Source organism: Gobius niger (genome assembly GCF_951799975.1).
Source record: "Gobius niger genome assembly, chromosome: 20".
NCBI lineage: Eukaryota > Metazoa > Chordata > Actinopteri > Gobiiformes > Gobiidae > Gobius > Gobius niger.
In genome coordinates, this window is record NC_136871.1 from 2,290,653 (window position 1) to 2,310,256 (window position 19,604).

At 46.0% G+C, this 19,604-nt stretch overlaps 1 protein-coding gene across 1 annotated transcript in view; it reads left to right on the plus strand.

The window, feature by feature from the left end:
- The window catches only part of chd6 (chromodomain helicase DNA binding protein 6), a gene marked incomplete at its 3' end in the record, with an annotated part of 205,762 nt that extends 186,572 nt beyond the window's left edge, over positions 1 to 19,190 (plus strand). The window contains exons 37-45 of the mRNA XM_079578449.1: positions 539 to 818; positions 2,406 to 3,566; positions 3,715 to 3,872; positions 5,160 to 5,456; positions 10,095 to 10,652; positions 14,443 to 14,685; positions 15,093 to 15,236; positions 16,286 to 16,390; positions 18,201 to 19,190. Coding sequence (XP_079434575.1) covers positions 539 to 818; positions 2,406 to 3,566; positions 3,715 to 3,872; positions 5,160 to 5,456; positions 10,095 to 10,652; positions 14,443 to 14,685; positions 15,093 to 15,236; positions 16,286 to 16,390; positions 18,201 to 19,190 — 3,936 coding nt within the window. The remainder of the gene's footprint in view (positions 1 to 538; positions 819 to 2,405; positions 3,567 to 3,714; positions 3,873 to 5,159; positions 5,457 to 10,094; positions 10,653 to 14,442; positions 14,686 to 15,092; positions 15,237 to 16,285; positions 16,391 to 18,200) is intronic.
- Positions 19,191 to 19,604: the final 414 nt, after the last annotated feature.

Sequence of the window (19,604 nt, forward strand, 5' to 3'; positions counted from 1 at the left end):
GGATCATTCAGGCGCTCAAACCCTCCACCACGTTAAAGGAGCTCTCCTTGATTTTTAAAATGTTCTGTTATTGGAATACAATTGGTTTTGTCCTTTAGTATGTGGTAAAAGCAGACATTTATGCAAAGCAACACTGGTTTTAAAGCCTTTTAAACAGTCATAAAATGTCAGGCTAGTGAAGTGACAGTTTTCCTCCCTGAAACCTGGTTTAAACTCAGTCCCTGTGACAAATTGTGATGCATTAGGAAAGTTTGAGATGAGTTTGGACCAGAAAATAACAATTTGAAACTTGAGTGACCCTGTTTCTTTGTCAGGTGTAGCTCCTTTAAGGTGGCGGTTCCAGGAGGGGTTTGCACTCAAAAACAAACCCAAAAACAAACACTTTTTTGTTACTTACAGATTTACTCACTGTGAAAAGAGTAATTACTTTTATTCAGAACAATATTATTAAAAAAACTTGGGGAAAGGACTCGCAGTACCTCTTGAACAAAGCCCTGCAAAGTTTGATTAAAGTAACTGAGGTCATGTGTTGTTTTAGGACATCGGTGTGACGGAGGAACCGAGCGCCGACCAAACCGACCTCTCGGCGAGCCCCCCGCCCCCGTACGTCCCGCCCCCTCCTCTCTCGCTCCCCGACATCACCGACCACGAGGCGCAGGACAGGCTGGACCAGAGCGATGTCACCGAGAGCCTGACCAATCCCGTGGAGGAGGGGGAGGGGCCGGACGGAAGCGCCGGGTTTGAGTTCGAGAAGAAAGACGACGAGCTGCAGAGGGAAGCGATGGACCTGGAAGGGAAGGAGGCTGAGGCGGAACGAGGTACGAGGGAGATGGTTTTATCCTCCATTTAGACAACATTAAACCGGCCCGACATGATCCTAATGATGTCGTTATTATTATCATTGCTTTAACATTATGAAGAGCTAATCTTAGGCTGGCAAAACAAATGATCAATCTCAGGGCTCCAGACTGTGAACAAAATGCTCACATATGCGACTATTTTTAGAGAATGTGTGAGTACGTGTTAGCATCTGTGCGAAGAAAGGAAAAAAAGTCTAATAGGCTTTATGAGGAGGACGACAAACTACGTTATAAACAGCGTTTCCACACACAAGTTTCTACTGTTATTGAAGAAGTCAGCTGGTTGTTTAGGCAAAACGTTTGGTCCGGGCAAGTGCCCTGCTCTTCCTCTTTGTCCGAGAGACAATGAAATACAGACAGCAGTACCCGTATAAACCGTCAGACAAATGATCCGTTAGAAATAATGTGCAGCTCACGTATAGACGAGAGTCCTCTTCCTCCTCCTGTAGCACCTGGAGCTCCTCCTGTAGCACCTGGAGCTCCTCCTGTAGCACCTGGAGCTCCTCCTGTAGCACCTGGAGCTCCTCCTGTAGAACCTGGAGCTCCTCCTCCTGTAGCACCTGGAGCTCCTCCTCCTGTAGCACCTGGAGCTCCTCCTCCTGTAGCACCTGGAGCTCCTCCTGTAGCACCTGGAGCTCCTCCTGTAACACCTGGAGCTCCTCCTGTAGCACCTGGAGTTCCTCCTCTGTTTCCCTCAGTGAATGAATGACGTTCCCCTCTCCTGTCGTAGCTCCTCCTCACGGTCCTGAATCTTCTCTCCATCAAATGTCCACGTCCTGGGACAGAACTGTCCAAGTCAGCGAGGGTTGTCCCAAAGTGTGAGATAAACCAGCAGCAGCTAAAGCAGACGAGCTAGTTAGCATCGTCATGCTACCTCAAGTAAAGTCCGTCTAGACGTGACTTCTGATGGAAGAAAGTTGTCCCAAGTCCATTAGTTTGACTAAATCCTTTCACCTCCTCTCAGGAAACAACAGAAGCTTCTCCGTCTCTCAAATGAGAAGTTTTTCCTCCGATCGTCCGTGAGCTCAGAGCTGCTCCAACAACGAGCTACTCGCGTTTGTTTACAGGAGACGCTTCCTCGTCTTTCACCTGTTAAATTTAAATTTATTATTGCGCGTCTCTGATTGGTTGAATTAATGATATAGAGTGACGTTTTTATACCATATCAGAGCGCCATTGGTTAGATGTTTGGGGCGCTGTTCCTCGCCGCCCCGAGCACAAAACTACACATTTATGACGCTGTTACAGCACAAGATGAACCAGGCAGACAAAATGACACCTCCTTCACCTCCGCTCCCCCTCACGCCAGTGTAAAAAACACCTGTACATAAGAAAGTTATGATTTTGCTAAACTTAAATTTTTTTATTTTATTTGCAAAATTGATAGGAGGGGCAGCGCCCACCGCCCATAATGGACCAGCCGCCACTGCTAAAGACGATAATACATGATCTAGTCTTGCATGTTCCCATTTTTAAGTGTATCCTCTTGCAAAACCTGATTAAAGCTTGAGCTGATGACCTTTTCTATTGTTTGTGTGGTCGCAGACACTGAACCAGACGTGATGATGGACGTATCAAACCCTCTGTCGGAGGAGCTTCAGGGCAGCTACGGTGAATCCGTGGATCCCTTTCTGGGGAAACTGGACCAGGACAGCTCCCTGGCCTGTTCGGAGTCTCTGGGAGAGCCGGGGGAGGACGTGGACCGAATCCTGCTGTACCAATCTGTGGACGCGGGGAACTCCCTCAACACGGACGTCCTGATGGACAACGCCACGGACGACTTCCTGGAGCCGCAGAATCTCAAGGAGGAATGTGCGATGTTGAACGCGGACCTGGCGAGCGACATGGACGGGATCTCGGGAGGGCGAGCGGATCGGGTCTCGCTCATGGAGGTTCCCGAGGCGCGGCCAGACGACGAGATCGAAGAAAAGGTCGTCATTAAGTCGGACTTCGAGGAAAGTTTTGAGTCCGTGTCCAACTCTTCTCCGCGCATGGACAAAGTTGAAGTCAAAAGCGAAATACCTATTGACGAAGATGACAAGAGCGACTTGTTAGAAGACGACATCAAGCCAGACCCTACGCTTTCTCCAAACTGCCCGGACTTCTCCAACTTTCTGGCGAACGAGGAGGTCGAGAGGAAGCCGCGTGGTCTCCCAATCAAAATGGAGGAAGCTAAGCGAGAAGATCTGCTGGCGAGCTACGACAGTGAAATGAAGCCGCATGCGTGCACGATAAAATCAGAAACCGTCGCCAAAGCTGAGCGTTTCGACTATCCGATCAAGCACGAAGACGCCAAACCTGAAGATCTGAGTCTGAAGGAGGAGAGTCAGGACAGCAAGCCCAACGTGCTGGAGTTTGCCTATTCCGATGAAGTGAAAAATGAGCTGCAGTCGGCGTACGTGGACCTCAAGACGGAGGCTAAACCGGAAGATCTGTCAGCGTTTGGCGACGGCGTCAAAGCGGAGATGAAGACGGAGGGGCTGGAGTTGACGGCGTGCCCGGACAGCACGAATGTGAAAGTGGAGGCGAAGGCGGAGGCGCTGGAGATGGCGGGTCTTCAGCAGGTCAAAGGGGAGGCGAAGCAGGAGCTGCTGGAGGCGGACAGCACGGTGCTGACCCCGAGGCTGGACCAGGCCGAGGGGGTGAGCGACGTGCCCGAGAACATGGTCAAGGGTCAAGTGAAGGAGGAGCGGCCGAACACACCAGGTGAGAATCAAGTCCGGATGAAGATGTTCACCAGCTAAAAAAAAAGAAGAAAAATGATAAATACTACAGTTATTGTTTACCAAAGCATTAAGACCCTTTAAAAAATCTGGATGAATAAATACAAACATGCTTTACTCTGGTCCCATAGCCCTGGTGTTGGAGGGGTACAGTGGCAGCCCCCGGTTTGCCACGCCGCTCTCCATGTGTGAGCTCCCGGACGGCCTGCACGAGTCCAGGGAGAGGGAGCCCACCATCGCCCAGCTGCTGCAGGAGAAAGCCCTCTACTCCTTCTCCGAGTGGCCCAAGGTATACGCCACTACTACTACTACCACTACTTTACTCTCTAATGCAAATCAACAAGTCAACACATGGCTCTTGTCTAGTTGTTCTATTGTTTTAGCTCATGTTTGTGTGTGTAAAATACTTGCTGCCCTGAAAACCACATATTTCTCTAGCAACACACGATCTTCTAAACGCAGACCATAGCATGACTTTTTGCACATCTTCACTCTTCTCCATTTTCTATTCTCCATTATAGAATTATATAAATTAGGATATTAACCCTCGTGGGGTTTCGGTCATTTTGACGCTGTCATGTTCCGGGCATTTGGATGCACGGTGACACAAGGGGGCGCCCTTCCAACCTTCTCAGTGTAAATGTGAATGTTAGACTTTCGGTCAGACACCATGAGTGACAGTAACATGAGGCTAAACACAGTGAGCTCTTTGTTTGCAGTAAAAAGGCTGAGGCCTCATTGCTCTTCAGTCACAGACTGAGAAGTGAAGAAGGAAGTCATGGAGCTTCTGCTTTAGAACTGTATGTAGTAAATATATTAAGAATGAAGTGAGAATTCTAATTAAACTCTGATTATTTCTGAATTCTTATTATTTCTAAATCACACAATTGATGCTTTTAAAGGTTAAAAAAAATAACCATAGATATTATCTGATGAAGAGTCATGTGTGTCCCAGTTCCTCTGAGTCGTGGTGGGTCCTGGTGGACAGGACTTTTACTTTTTACTTTTACTTTGGAGAAAATAGTTACTATAGTAACTGTTGAAGAAATGAACCTCATGAGCTTCTCCTGTAACATCTGTCCACATCAGTCCTGCTGCACCACGACTCAGAGGAACTGGGACAAACATGACCTACAGCAGATACAAATGACCTGGGTTTGTTTTTGTAGAATGAGAGTCACTAATAATTAACTATATACAGGACTTATTATGAAGAAATGCTTGAATTTCAATCTTTCATTGTTACATTCAGCAGAATGTAATGTTCTCAAGCAGAATCTCCATGACTTCTTTCTTCACTTCTCAGTCTGTGAGTGAAGAGCAATGAGGCCTCAGCCTTTATCCTGACAACAAAGAGCTCACTGTTTAGCATCATGTTACTGTGACTCACGGTGTGTGACCTACAGTGTAACTCTGAAGCCAATCAGATCACAGAGACTCAGAGTGGGCGGGGCTCAAATGTGACCAAACGCCAAGATCTGAGACCAAAAATAATATTTCAGCTTTAACAGGTTAAGGGCCACACGAGGGTTAAAGTATTGTTCCTCCTTTCATTACTGTGTGTATCTCTTTACAGGACCGTGTGATCATAAACCGCCTGGACAGTATCTGCCACGCCATCCTGAAGGGGAAGTGGCCCTCGTCCAACGAACAGTACGACTCTCCCGGCGTGTTAGCCGCTAACTCCTGCCTGGCTAACAGCTTAGCTCAGCACCATCAGCAGCAGCAGCAGCAGCAGCAGCAGCAGCAGCAGCAGCAGAGAGCCAGCTTCCTCTCCACCTCTCCGGTCGGCATGCCAGGACAAGCCAGGGTCTCATCAGCGCCCCCTGGCCTCAGCTTCTCGCTCCCTCCACCCCTCACCAGGCTGCCCAAGGTGAGGGTCCAGAGCTTTTACCCAAACGGTTTCTCTCGCCTATTTTGTCAACATGTAATCCCACTGTCTCATGCCATGGGGTCATAAAGTGGTGTCCAGTTTAGAGAGCTAATAAAGTAGTCATGTTTTTGAGGGTTAAGCGTAAACTTCTGATGGTAGTGAATACAAAAGAGCTCAGATAACTGCGCTGTTGGGCAGAAGCTGTTGGCAAAACAAATGCTGATTGATTCGGCTCCGCGCAGTCTGCTGGGGTTTGCTTTTGGCTGCAGTTTGTGTGTGTCTTTTGCTTGTTTAGCTACAATTCCGTGTCCATTTTATAGGTTTATCTCCATGACCCAGACGCGTCTTACCATATGTAAACCTGCACATGTTCAATGTCGCTGTTACCACAATTACCAGTGTAATAGTGCACTGAAATTCCCTGAAGGTCGGCTCACACTACACGACTTTTATGCCCGATTTCGCTCTAATTCTCAGTCGTGTCGAGTCTAATCGAGTCGCGTCTGGTGGAAGGCGGTCACACAGAGTCGGGTCGTGTAGTGTGGGGGGGTCACGACTGGACTGACGTTCTGAATCGTGTAGTGTGGGCGGTAGAAAGACGTGACTAGACTCCAGTTTGATTTTTAAGCCCGATTTTGGACGCACGGGAGAAACGTGGGTGATTTTACCGACACAAATGTGAATGACAGAGAGATATAAAGACAGGAAAACACCGCCGCGCCTCCTTTTTTCACTTCTCTGTTAAACCAGCGGCACAAACGACTCATGTCATGGCCACAGCCCCACACACGAAACAGCACAACTTTATATCACCAAAAGTTCACCACAACCACCTTTTCCAGCTACATTTCAACCACGAACAGAGTTTAGCGGCTCTTACTGAGTTTGGAGACGAACTGTTCAGCTTCACCTCTCCGCTAAGTAAGGATTAAACAACGAGGAGCCGTGCATTCGACGGTTATAATGCACGACGCGGAGTCAAGAACACCACGACGCGCAGCGGAGTGGTGTTACTCCGCGAAGTGCATTATAACCGTCGAATGCACGGCTCCGAGTTGTTTAATCCGCTTATACCATGGTCCCACAAACGTAACATTTATAATAAGTATTTGTTTCATTTACTAAACTCACTAAATATGCCAGACCACCGGGACTATTTTATGTTGGTTATTAGCCGGTCACCGAAGGCTCGTCTCAGGGCGAGTCATTCTCCGCAGCTACGAGGATCTCAGTCAGGCGCAACCAAACAACATAAGCACACGCTGCATCGCCAGAATCACAACAGGACTAACCCGGCACTTTTCCGTGGAAGTAAACACCGATGTGCGGCACTCGTGGGCAGGAGTTGTTTCACTTTTACGCTGTTTAATAGATCCATGTTTTTAACCTGAAGCTAGCTAGCTAGCTAGTTCAACGAGCTCAACTGTTTATGGAAACAGCTGCGGTGGAGTCCGCTTACACCTGGCCCCCACGAACTGAAACTTTTATGATTGACTTTACTAATCCAGCCAAATATGTTTAAATGCAGAGATCATTTTATGTACGCCTGAAAATCATGAATAGTGCCTTAACCGTTTTCAATAGAAATGTAAAGCTCATATGTTATTAACAGTAGCTAACCTAGCTGCTCACTCTCCTCTACTTCCCATTTATCAAACATTTTGTTTTGGCCCAAAACGTTGAAATTAAACAAAATCCATCTCATACGTTCTTGTCAGTCACTAATTACGTGTTTATCTGATTCAGCTGTGTCATGCGTTGCTATGGCGACGCCCACAGCGGAGTGATATCCCAGTGATTTAACTACCGGACTACGTGTGCGGTTATACGAAAATAATGCACGCTTGTTAGCACCCACCAGCCAATCAGAATCGAGTATTCACCCAGACCATGGTATAACGGCGGCTAACGGTGGCTAGCCTCCCCGCTAACGGCGGCTAGCCTCCCCGCTGTCTCCTCCATCCTGAGGTCGACGCCCGTCTCCTTTTCTTATTAAATCCACTGAAACACGTCCCGCTTCTTCCTGTCGCCGACTTTTATCTCCATGTGACAGAACTATAGCCCAGTTGAAGCTCCGTAGTAGCAGTAAGCTAGCGCTGCGGTGTTGTGACATTGTTGACACCGTTGACCAATCGGGACACACACGTTATCCCGCGCTCACAAACACAGGCCTGTCTTTGCTGATCTGGGGTCAGTTTTGAAGCCGTAGAGACGACAGACGCGCTGTGTTATAAAACATCAGCTGTTTGTCAGAATCGTGAGTCGCTCTGACGATTCTCAGGCGTTAAGTGTGAAGCCCCAGACGTTCTATAATCGCACTGAATCCAGTCGTGTAGTGTGGACCCCCCATTCTATATAAAATCGTTTACGACTAGAAAAGTCGTGTAGTGTGTGCTGACCTTAAACTCACCAAAATATCAGTTTACTTTGATTGGCTTTCTTGTATATTCTTTCACATGTTAAGCACAGATGATCGAAAGTACAGTATGTTCCTTTCAAACCCTTGGTGCAACAAAACAACAGGTAGTTGTACAAAGCAATGTAAAAAGGAATACAGTAGGGGGCAGCAAAGGGAAGGAAGTGGAGATTTCAACTTCCTGATTGCTTGTTTTTTTATACCCAACAAAATAGAAAAAAATTTGCACCAGTGTTACTAAAAGGATGCCACAGACAGCGTGTGGAGGGGGCGTGTCTAAAGGCTCAGAGGTTCTTAAAGAGACAGAGGCCTATTTCAAGACATTCACTACAGCCATTTTGAGAGAGACATTTTATACAAGGCAATTATTCTGATTTACTGCATTTACAGACCAACAGAAGGTTTGTCATCATTGTAGTGTGATATAGACTGGAGCTATGGGACTGACAAAAGCAGAACACCCCCTCTTTAACTTTAAGTAGATGGAACATCACACTGGGCACCTCTGACTCCCATCATTGTGCTGTTGCTGAATGTAAAGCTTTCTGTCTCTGCTACTTGTATTGTTTATTATATCAATGTCTTGCAGGCCTGGGTGGTTAAACATAAATAAAAATATTCAAATGAAGTGAAAATGATGTAAAACTCAAGTACTACCACCCACCTATTGTTTTTTTTGTTTTTTTGGCAATATCAACCCAAATATTTGACTACGAAAAATTAATAATTTGAGTAAAAACAACACAGTTTTAAAGGAACAGGCCACCGTTTTTACATACTGAGATATGTTCTTACCTTAGCTTTGACGAGTTCTTTAGGACCTGTCTGATCTTCCCCCGTGCCTTCAGTCACATAACACGGTAAAGCGGTTAGTGCTCGTGCCTCACAGCTCGAAGGTCCCGGGTTCGATTCCCACCTGGACGGGGCCTTTCAGTGTGGAGTTTGCATGTTCTCCCCGTGTCTGCGTAGGTTAGCGGTAGGTTATAAAAAACATGTGCAATAGGTGAATCCTCCAGCCAGGTGTTTCTGACCTCCAGCCCATGCGATACTGAGGATTGCCTGGCTCTGCCATACTCTTCCCTGTCCATTCCACGCAGGGAGTTAGTCTGGTCACGGAGCAATTGGAGCAGTTTGAAGGGGCGGGGCCTAACGCGCACAGATTGTCAGTGAAATAAACCAATTAGCGATTAGCAGACGTGACGACAGCTGTGTCCAATTAAACAAATATGATATGAATATAAACTCGGGCGGAGAACACGAGGCAAAATCCTCGACTATTTCATCCATGATTAGTTTTGGCTGATGTTAACGTTAATTGAACTAAAAACATAGGGGTGCAGCGAGTGACGTAGCCTTCTCATGTCTCTGTGACGGTCGTGATTGGATCGGCCTTAGCCGCCAATCAACAACTTGTTTACCGTGCGTGGCCAGACGAAAGAAGGTGGGTCTGGTTTATCAGGCTACACTGAGGATGGGTCAAATGCAGAGAACTAATTTCTCTACAGAGATTAATGCAGTATAACTTAACTTAACTCTCCACTATAGCTCCAAACAGGTCAAGATAGAAGCTACCAAGCTCTTCCACGTTTTCCCTATTTAAATATGGTTACGTGAAGTGTTCCACTACAATTACACAAAACTAAACAATGTGGATTTTCTAAGCGGATAAAAGGGGGGACTATATTGTAAGGCGTAATGATACCAGGAGTAGTTTGGCATCTGCACAGTAAAGTGAAGATTACTACGCGGATGCCAAACTACTCCTGGTATTATTCCGCCTTACAATATAGTTCCCCCTTTTATCCGTTTAGAAAATCCACATTGTTTAATTGTGTGTAGTTATACTTTGTAGTGGAACACTTCACGTAACCATGTTTAAATAGGGAAAACGTGGAAGAGCTTGGTAGCTTCTATCTTGACCTGTTTTGGAGCTATAGAGGAGAGAGGGAGAGGCTAAATGCTAACGCCGTCTGCGCTGTGTTTACGTGACTGAAGATCAGACAGGTCCTAAAGAACTCGTCACAGCTCAGGTAAGAACATATCTCAGTGTGTAAAAACGGTGGCCTGTTCCTTTAAGAGTAGATGAGTTCCCTCCATGTACCCCAGGTCTGCCCGCTGCCCGTTTGCGTCCCGTACTTGTCCGTGTGTGTCTAACAGTTGCCGCATCTCTCTCCCATCCTTGTCTCCCCGTGGTCGTCGTGGTCGTCGTTGGCCTGGTGCAGTTTGTGTCGCGGGGCGGGGCAGTCGGGAGGGGCGGAGCGTGGCGCCTCACCTCGTTGCCTCTGTTGCAGGAGCGGCTGGTCGCTCCTCCCTACCTGCCCGAGTACAAGCGCGGCGGCGGCGGCGGCGGCGGCGGGGGAGCGCGCCGGCCTTTCGACTACGAGGCCGCCGCCAAGGCGCTCGCCAGTAAGGCGCTAAACGTGGCGAGCGAGAAGGTGGCGGCTCCGCCCACTCGCCGCACGCCGCCGATGTTGATCAACGGCTGGCAGGAGACCGCGATGGACTTGACCAAGCCGTCCGGGGGGGATCAGGGGGAAGGAGGGGAGGCCAAGAAGCTCGCCCCGCCGCCGCCGCCGCCCCCCATCTCCGCCCCGCTGCCCGGCTTGGACATGGCGGGCATCCTGCAGGCGGGCCTCATTCACCCGGTGACGGGGCAGATAGTGAACGGCAGCCTGCGCTCGGACGACGCCCTCAGGAGGAGGAGGGGCAGGAGGAGGAACGTGGAGGCGCTGTACTCGGAGTTCACCAAGGGCCGAGGACTGCCGCCGCCCGACGCTCAGGTGGGTACGAGGGGGGTCATCATGTGCTTTACGTGTGCACTGTGTCTGTCCCGTCGGCCATAACATGTCACCTCTGAGCGCCAGGTGAGACGCTCACAGTCCTCATGTGTTTATGCTCTTGTGCCGGCTGCGCTGTCTTTCAAACTGGGTCACGGCCGGTTTAGGAAAGGCGGTCGGCAGCGTGCGGGTGGAATGGAGTAAAATTGCAAGGTTGCTGAAGGTTTGTGGTGATTGAATGATATCAACAGGACAAACACTGAATATTCAATCATAACCATAACCCTGTATAACTGCATTTCCATGAGTGATGAAGGTGAAGGTTCTCTTTTCTCCAGTGTCAGACCAATTAAGTCTTATCTTTTCTTGCAAATGACATGTTACATACACTGCAAAAAGTATTTAACTAGATCAGTATAGACCCTTTAACTGGTGACATCATCAGTGACATCATCTGGAGGCAGGAAGTGATCAAGAGAAATAAGATTAAACTAAAACTAGCGATTCTAAGTGTAAAACTACAACTAAATAATGTGGTCCTGTTGTGGCTTAAGGTGCCAGGCCAAGAGGAACGACATTTGAGACGATAAAATAAGCTTTATCTGATATTTCCAAAAACAGTTCAACATTTGTTTTTGGCAACAGCTCCAATGGAAATAGATCGGAATCCAACTTCCTGCCTCCAGCTAAGCCCGGAATGTTTCCAAACAATTAAAGGGTCTATAAACATCTCAATTTGAGCACAATAATCCAAATTTTGTTCTGAGATGTTTGACTCGTTTCGATACATTTCGTCCTTATTTCAGGTCATTTTCTTTGCCAATGGGGAAAGAAAATTGGTCTTATCTCATTGGCAGTTTTACTTTCTTATTTCAAGCGAGATTTACCCTAGAACTGGTCTGAAATGTCCTCAAACAAGCAAAGCAAACTCGCTCCGATCAGGAAAAGTGTCTAAATGAGTGAAAACCGACAAAAACAAGAAACATTTCCTCAATTCAAGTCATTTAAGCCAATGCTTGATATTCACTTTTTGTAGTGTAGGCAATTATATCTGTTAATAAACTAATGGAAAAACATTACACCAGGAGTTTGGATACAAACGGCATTGCGTCATAGAAGGGGCGTGGCCTCACCAAGGGGGAAAACAGAATCTTATGGGAAACACAATTCTTCACTCTTTATAAACTGATTTATCACCAGTGTTAATTTTGACAACATATTTTAATTTAGTTTTAGTCTTTTGACGAAAATGTAATTCAATTTTAGTCAAGATTTAGCCAAAAAAAATATCTTCAATTTTAGTCTAGTTTTAGTCGACTAAATTTACTTGCAATTTTAGTAGACTTTTCCTTTTTAATATTAATTATAATCATCTTTAATCTTGTTCCTCTGCGTCATGGAGCTGCTCCACATGAACAAAGCTCAGAGCTGATCCTTTAAAAGAGAATTTACCTGATCTGAGGCTCTTTCAGACGCTCAATACAAGTTTGGATGATTTTAGTCTTTTTTCATTTAGTCTTATTTTAGTCGACTAAAATATCTGGACATTTTAGTCACAGTTTTAGTCTCATGAGAAACTTTTAATTTAGTTTTAGACCAATTTTAGTCGGAAAAAATATCACTTTGACTAAAATTAAGACTAAATGTTTTAGTCGACGAAATTAACACTGATTATCAAATACACAAAGTCAAATCTAAATCGGGCCCATATGGATGTTTATTCACAGCAGATTGTTCAGTAGAAGCAAAAAAACGACAGTCGCTAGGGCTAGCTAGCGTTAGCGTTAGCATTAGCGCGATGCTAACATGAAGCATCATGTTAGCATTCTCTGTTTGTTTTTATGGGCTGTTGAACCACTTTGCTCCTCTCCATGTCTTTGTATCTTTATTTAGTAGGAAAATATATTCATAATATTACTTAATTCATAAGTAGTTTTTGAATCATTTTAGATTTTTCTCCAAATTGTTTTCCCCTTAACTGCTTTCAAACATGACCATATATGGACGATTCCAGTTATTACTATTTTCAGTTTATATTTTGCCAAAAGTAACTCAAAGTTGTGTAACTCAGCTACATTTATGTGTAATACAAACATATTACATTTTTAAAGTTGTCACTACTAATATAGAGTACATTACAACTTTAAAGTAACTTGCCCAACACTGTATATGACAGGCTATAAATACAGACGCATCTCGTCATAGAAGGGGGCGTGGCTTTGCCGAGGGGGTAAATAGAATCTTTAGAGAAACACAATTTTTCCCTCTTTTTTGCCATTTTCTGGTGGAATATGAACTTATTTATCACATACAAAGAAAGTCAAGTGTAAATCGGGTCCATAGATACAGACGCATCTCTGGAATCGGCCATATATGGTCATTTTTTAAAACAGTTAAGGGGGAAAACAATTTTGAAAAAATCTAAACTTTGTTTAATTATTCAAAAACTACTTTAACAAATGCTGAATTATGAATATAGTTTCTACTAAATAAAGATACAAAGACATGGGGAGGAGCAAAGTGGTTCAACATCCCATAAATACATTAAAAATGGAGAATGCTAACATGATGCTACATGTTAGCATCGGGCTAATGCTAACGTTAGCTAGCACTTGCTACAACTGCCGTTTTTTCACTTCTACTGAACAATCTGCAGTGAGAAAATATCCATATGGACCCGATTTAGACTTAACTTTATTTATGTGATAAATAAGTTCATATTCCACCAGAAAATGGCTAAAAAGAGGGAAAAATTGTGTTTCTCTAAAGATTCCACGCCCCCTTCTATGACGAGATGCCGTCTGTATCTATATGGATATTTTCTCACAGCAGATTGTTCAGTAGAAGTGAAAAAACGGCAGTTGTAGCTAGCGCTAGCTAACCGTTAGCATTAGTCCGATGCTAACATGTAGCATGAAGTTAGCATTCTCCGTTATTCATGTATTTATGGGCTGTTGAACCACTTTGCTCCTCCCCATGTCTTTGTATCTTTATTTAGTAGAAACTATATTCATAATTCAGCGTTTGTTAAAGAAGTTTTTGAATAATTACAGAAAGTTTTGATTTTTTTTTTTTAAATTCCCACTTAACTGTTTTCAAGCATGACCATATATGGGCGAATCCAGAGATGCCGTCTGTATCTATGGGTGACATTTATATAAACAACTCTCATAAAGTGATCTAATCATTACAACTTGTGCATTAAAAATGTGTTTGATCAGTTTTTCTTTAACATTTCATAAACTAAAATACAAACTCTTGGCCACTCCAGCAGTGGACATTTTATTATATTAGGTGATGATTTCTGTCCCAGCTTTGATTAGTTGACATTAGCATTAGCATGCTGTCGCTAGCGATAGCATGCTAATGGAGGTGAAAACTAACTCTTTTCTCTAACTCAGTTCTCCAGGTTCTGCCCTGTTTGAAGCCGATATCCGATTGTTTCCAGTATCGGCTGCGATATCTGTTACCAGTATCGGAGCGACGCTTTCCTAGTTATAACTGAGGAATTTCTTATTTTTTTCTGTCCAATATATTTATTTAAAACATCAACAATCTCACACAAATCTAACTGAATTCAAAACTGCCCCGACTAAATCTGATCATTTGTTCTTCTAACTTCCCTCCATTGTAATGTGGTCACTATAGTTTGGATTAAAACCTTTGTGTCTCTTGTATCGTCTCGGTTGATTCAAAATAACTGAGGACAAGGCGAAACCACCTGGTCTCATTTGTCCTTTTCTATCACCACATTTAGCCTCCGTCTGTTTGCGTCCGTGTCACCTCTCCCCAGGCTCGTGTGGAGGCCATCAGCCACTCCGCCGTCTCCTCCTCCACCTCCTCTCCCTCCCCCTCTCCCTCGGACCGTCCCGCCGGGCCCCCCACGCCCTCGTCCTCCTCCACGCCGACCCCGCCCGCCCAGACGCCGCCGCAGCCGGAGATCGTGGCCATCGACCGGGAGGCGGCCAGCAAAGGCCTCATCGAGTGGCTCCGACAGAACCCGGGCTACAGCATGGACCTGCCCACCTTCGCCCACGTGAGTCTTGTCGTGACTTCCTTCTTCACTTCTCAGTCTGTGACTGAAGAGCAATGAGGCCTCAGCCTTTTTACTGGAAACAAAGAGCTCACTGTATTTAGCCTCATGTTACTGTCACTCATGGTGTCTGACCTACAGTCTCACTCTGAAGCCAATCAGATCACAGAGACTCAGAGTGGGCGGGGCTCAAATGTGACCAAACGCCAAGATCTGAGACCAAAAATAACATTTCAGCGCTTTAACAGGTTAAAGGCCACACGAGGGTTAAAGCGGCACTATAAACCAAGTTTGATAAACTTTCATCATCATCATTACTCCCTCCCAAACACGTTTTTAAGCTTGGAATTACAAAACCAGTGCGACAGAAGCAGCTCTTGTGTTGAAACTGTGCTTGTTTTCTGCCACAGACTCCAGGAGCCAGTGTCCTGCACGGGTTCATCGAGCGTCCCAAACAGAGGAGGCACCGCTGCAAAGACCCCACCAAGCTGGACGTGAACTCTCTGACCGGAGAGGAGCGGGTCCCCGTGGTGCACCGCGGCACCGGGCGCCGGGTAAAGCGCACTCACAATACGAGCCATCGCTGTTATTGTTTACGTCCGCAATGTTCACCGGATGTTTGGCAGGCAGCTGATGCATCCAGGTCTAACTCGGGTTTATAAAATGATAGATCTGTTACAGCACAAGAGAAGCAATGCCCTGTTTATGGACATTGTTTTTGCTGATTATAGGATTTTAATAAAATGTTTATCAAATATGAAAATGTAAAATGCCGACCACGGCCAACGGATGTGACGACATCGCGATCGCTCGTATGCAGGAAGAGCAGACCCCAGTGGTGATTAAAGGTCACTGCAGGTCGCTCTTCACGCCCTTTTCACCCTGAGCCAAAATACCTCTGAACCCAGTGCGTTTTCTCCAGTTCTTTACCCCAATCTCAAAGCTCATGGACTGGAGCTTACAGCCTGTAGGCCAGAGTAACGGGTCATTTGAAAGCTAAGACCTACAGCACTGATCGAAACAGATCTTTTTCCTTATTTTTCATCTCATTTTTGCCACTATTTTGTTGAGTGTCTGTCACTTTTTCACTGAACTTAAATCACTTTTTTGTTGCTTTTCTGTTGCTCTTTGTTACTTTTTTTGTTGCCCTTTTGTCGATTTCATTTGTGGCCTTTTTATTGTGTTTTTGTCACATTTTAGCCACTTTTCTTGTTGAGTTTTTGTCCCTTTTTTTGCTGCAATTTCATTGTTTTTTGTCACTTTTTTGGTCAGTTTTCTGATTCTTGTTTTCTTCTTGTTTTTGTTTTGTTTTTGTTTTGTTTTTTTGTGGGGGGTTTTCAAGAAACTTTTCGATTTGGGTAAAACCAAACGGTAGAAAATGTGCTTGGTTCAGTTGGGGGTTAAAAACAAAGAAAAGGAAGGAAACGCAGACCAGTGGTTCTTGTATGAGACCTTTCCTTAGTCCTTGTCAAAGTAAACAGCTCTTGTCCTTCACTGATGATATACTTACTGAAAACAGAATACTTGGACTTCAGACCTCCAGACCTAAATATTCAGCTGTCCTGTGTGTGTCTAATGTTGCTGCACCGTCCTGCTTCCACAGCTAGGGGGAGCCATGGCTCCAGCGATAAAGGAGCTGTCCCGGTGGCTGGACGCCAACTCTGAGTACTTTGTGGCTCCGGACTGGGCTGATGTGGTCAAACATTCTGTGAGTATTATACGCTACACTTGAAGTACTATTCTGTATACTGTACTACTACATGGAAGGGTTTTGTGTGGGATAAACGCTCCAAACTAACACTATCAATAAAGTAGATATTGATTTATTTCTTCAAACTACTGTAACATCTGCATTGTTTTCTTTTTATTTATCCTTCACCCGGCAAGACATTTTTCTTTTTCGGACAGATTATTATTTATAATCCTCCTAGTTTGTTTAGTTGGAACAAATGAATATGTAAAACACGGGTTAAAAAAAGAGCAGTCACACTGACAACTTCATTTTCAACTAAGTGTGCCTTGAAAAAAGCAGCTAAGTTAATCATTGCTGAACAGATTCACACAATGATTTTTAAACATATTTTGCGAGTGTGGCCGTCCCGCAGCAGAAAAGAAGTCGACACAACTGCCTGTCCCAATACAGCGAGTCAGACGATCATGTTTTTGGTTAGATAAAGGTGATATAAAAATGAGTAAAAAGCTTTGGCACGACTCGAATGGAATTAGAAAAAACACTCATATTAAAAGCCAGTAAGACGGTAAGATTGCACATCACACACTGGCCATGCACATGGGAATAAAATGATATCAAAAGATCTATCTGGTGCGCCGTGATAGCTGTTTTGATTTTGCTTTACTCTCTGTACTTCCTAGGGCCAAAATCCAACATGCTCCAAGCAGACGAGAGCCGTCATAACACACTACACATATGATCATCTCACATGTCATTATGTCATTATGATAATCCGAGTGTTCTTATTGTTAGAAGATAACATTAAATCGCTATTTATCATAATGGTCAAGCTGTAAAGTCGTACTATCCGTGGGTCAAGGCTATGATAACTGTACAGTCGCACTTTCTCTGTCGTAGCCTTGACCCATTATGATAAAGCGCGATTTAATGTTTTCCTCTAACACTTATGTTTGTCATAATTATTTGCCCACAGTTACTACCTTTCAATGAAAAATTGGATCGGATTTTGCCCATAACATGTTTTTTTTTTTTTTATGTTTGCCCCAGAACGCTCTTTACCTGTTAAGCCCGGGGTTTTATTATTTTACTCTCAGATCTTGGATCTTGGCGTTTGGCCACAGCCCACTCTGAGTCTCTGTGATCTGATTGGCTTCAGAGTTAGACATTAGGTCAGACACCGTGAGTCACAGTGACATGACGCTAAATACTGAGCTCTTTATTTTCTATAAAAAGACTGAGGCCTCATTGCTCTTCAGGAAGTCATGGAGCTTCTGCATTACAACATTAAACTTCTGTCCGAAAACATTGAAATTCAAGTTTTTTCTTTGTAATAAGTGTGAAAATCCTAAATTGATGATTAAAATGTCAGTTAATTATTAATGACTCTCATTCTACAGAAACAAACCCTTGTCATTTGTATCTGCCGTAGAGACATGTTTGTCCCAGTTCCTCTGAGTCGTGGTGCAGCAGGACTGAAGTAAAAGTGAATATGATATAACTCGTACATCCAGCAGAAGTCTGAAGTTCTGTCTAAAGCAGAAGCTCCATGACTTCCTTCTTCACTTCTCAGTCTGTGACTGAAGAGCAATGAGGCCTCAGCCTTTTTACTGGAAACAAAGAGCAGGTTGTGTTTAGCGTCATGTTACTGTCACTCATGTCTGACCTAAAGTCTAGCTCTGAAGAAAGTCAACTCACATTTACACTGAGAAGGTTGGTATTGCGCCCCCTTGTGTCCAACAGAGCATTACTGGCCCCCGATCGGGTGGCGTTTGGGGTGAGGAGGTTCAGAGCATAATGATCTGGTGACTGTGTGTGTCGTCCACAGGGGTATCTGCCTGAGGGGAAGTTCTCTCGCATCCTGACTGAGCCGGTGAACCGCGACACCGCCCGCCGCCGCGGCCGCCGCCCCCGCAGCGAGATGCCCAAGCCCCTCCTCTCCGTGTCGGACGGCTCCTCCACCGCGCTGGGCCCGCCCATCTTCATGAACGGCGGGCTCATCGGCAGCATGGACACGATGGTGGCCATGCAGAACCTGCGCGGCGCCGCCATCCCCGGCCTGCCCATCTCCGGCATCATGGCGGCCGGCTTCCCCCCCGGCTTCTCCGCGTCCTCCGAAGACGCCAAAAACGGCCTGAGCATGCTCCCGATGATGCTGCACGGGATCCCGCACGGCGCCGCCATACCGCAGCACGCCATGCTGAGCGTCGGCATGATGGCGCACGCCGCTCCGCCCGCCAAAGCCAGCCAGTCGGAATCGGCGAGCCCGACTTCTTCGAGCGCCGAGAAGGAGCCCTCTTCAGCCGAGAAGGATAAGAGCAAAGAGGAGGCGTCCGGGGAGGGGAGTAAAAAAGCGACCGCGGCGGCGCCCATGGTGGAGCAGGCCGCCATCATCACATCCAGCAGGGGGCACATCGGAGCGAGCAGCCACCTCACGTTCAACCCCTTCCTCATCCCGGGAATGTCGCACGGTTTGCTGTACCCGCACATGTTCCTGCCGCACGGGGGCATCATGGCGCTGCCGGCGCTGCCCCCCGGGGCGGCGGACGGGCCCCCGGGGAGCCCCAAACGGAGGCGCAAGAAGGAGGAGGAGAAAACGGGGGACGAGGAGAAGGAACTCAACGCCGCCCCGGTTTGCCAGTCGCCTCCTCCTCCCCCTCTCGCCGCCACCGCCGCCCCCTCAGACGAGAACGGCGAGGCGAGGGGGGCGCCGGAGAGCCGGGACTCGCAGGGACACGCGGAGGAGGCATCGGAAGGGGAGGAGAAACGGCAGGACGTCGTAGAGGAGCAGAGACAAGCTAGCGGAGAGGAGGGCTAGCGGGAAACGGAGGGGAAGGGGGGGGGGCGGGAAATATCCGATCTTTACTTTCTTGTAAAATTTGTGCCGTGTCTGTCAGTCAATGTCCATGTAATGACTTTTTCAATATGACAGTACAGAAATGCTAATATCTAACTCGGTCATGTTTATAAAGCCACCTCTCTCTCTCCACTTCTTGTATACAAAAGAAAAAAAAACGGAGGAAAAAAAAAAAAGCTAGCGCAAGAGACAAGAAAACGACAAAAAAAACAACACATCAATGTATTCTTTCCATTCTGCGTCGACGAGAGCGGTCCGGATGAGAAACCGAGGAACCAAGATGGCGGCAGTGGCTCAAAAAAGAACTGAAAAAAACAAAACATTGTGCTAGAAGTGAACTGGTGTCTGTTGGACGTGAAGAGACATCTCACCCGC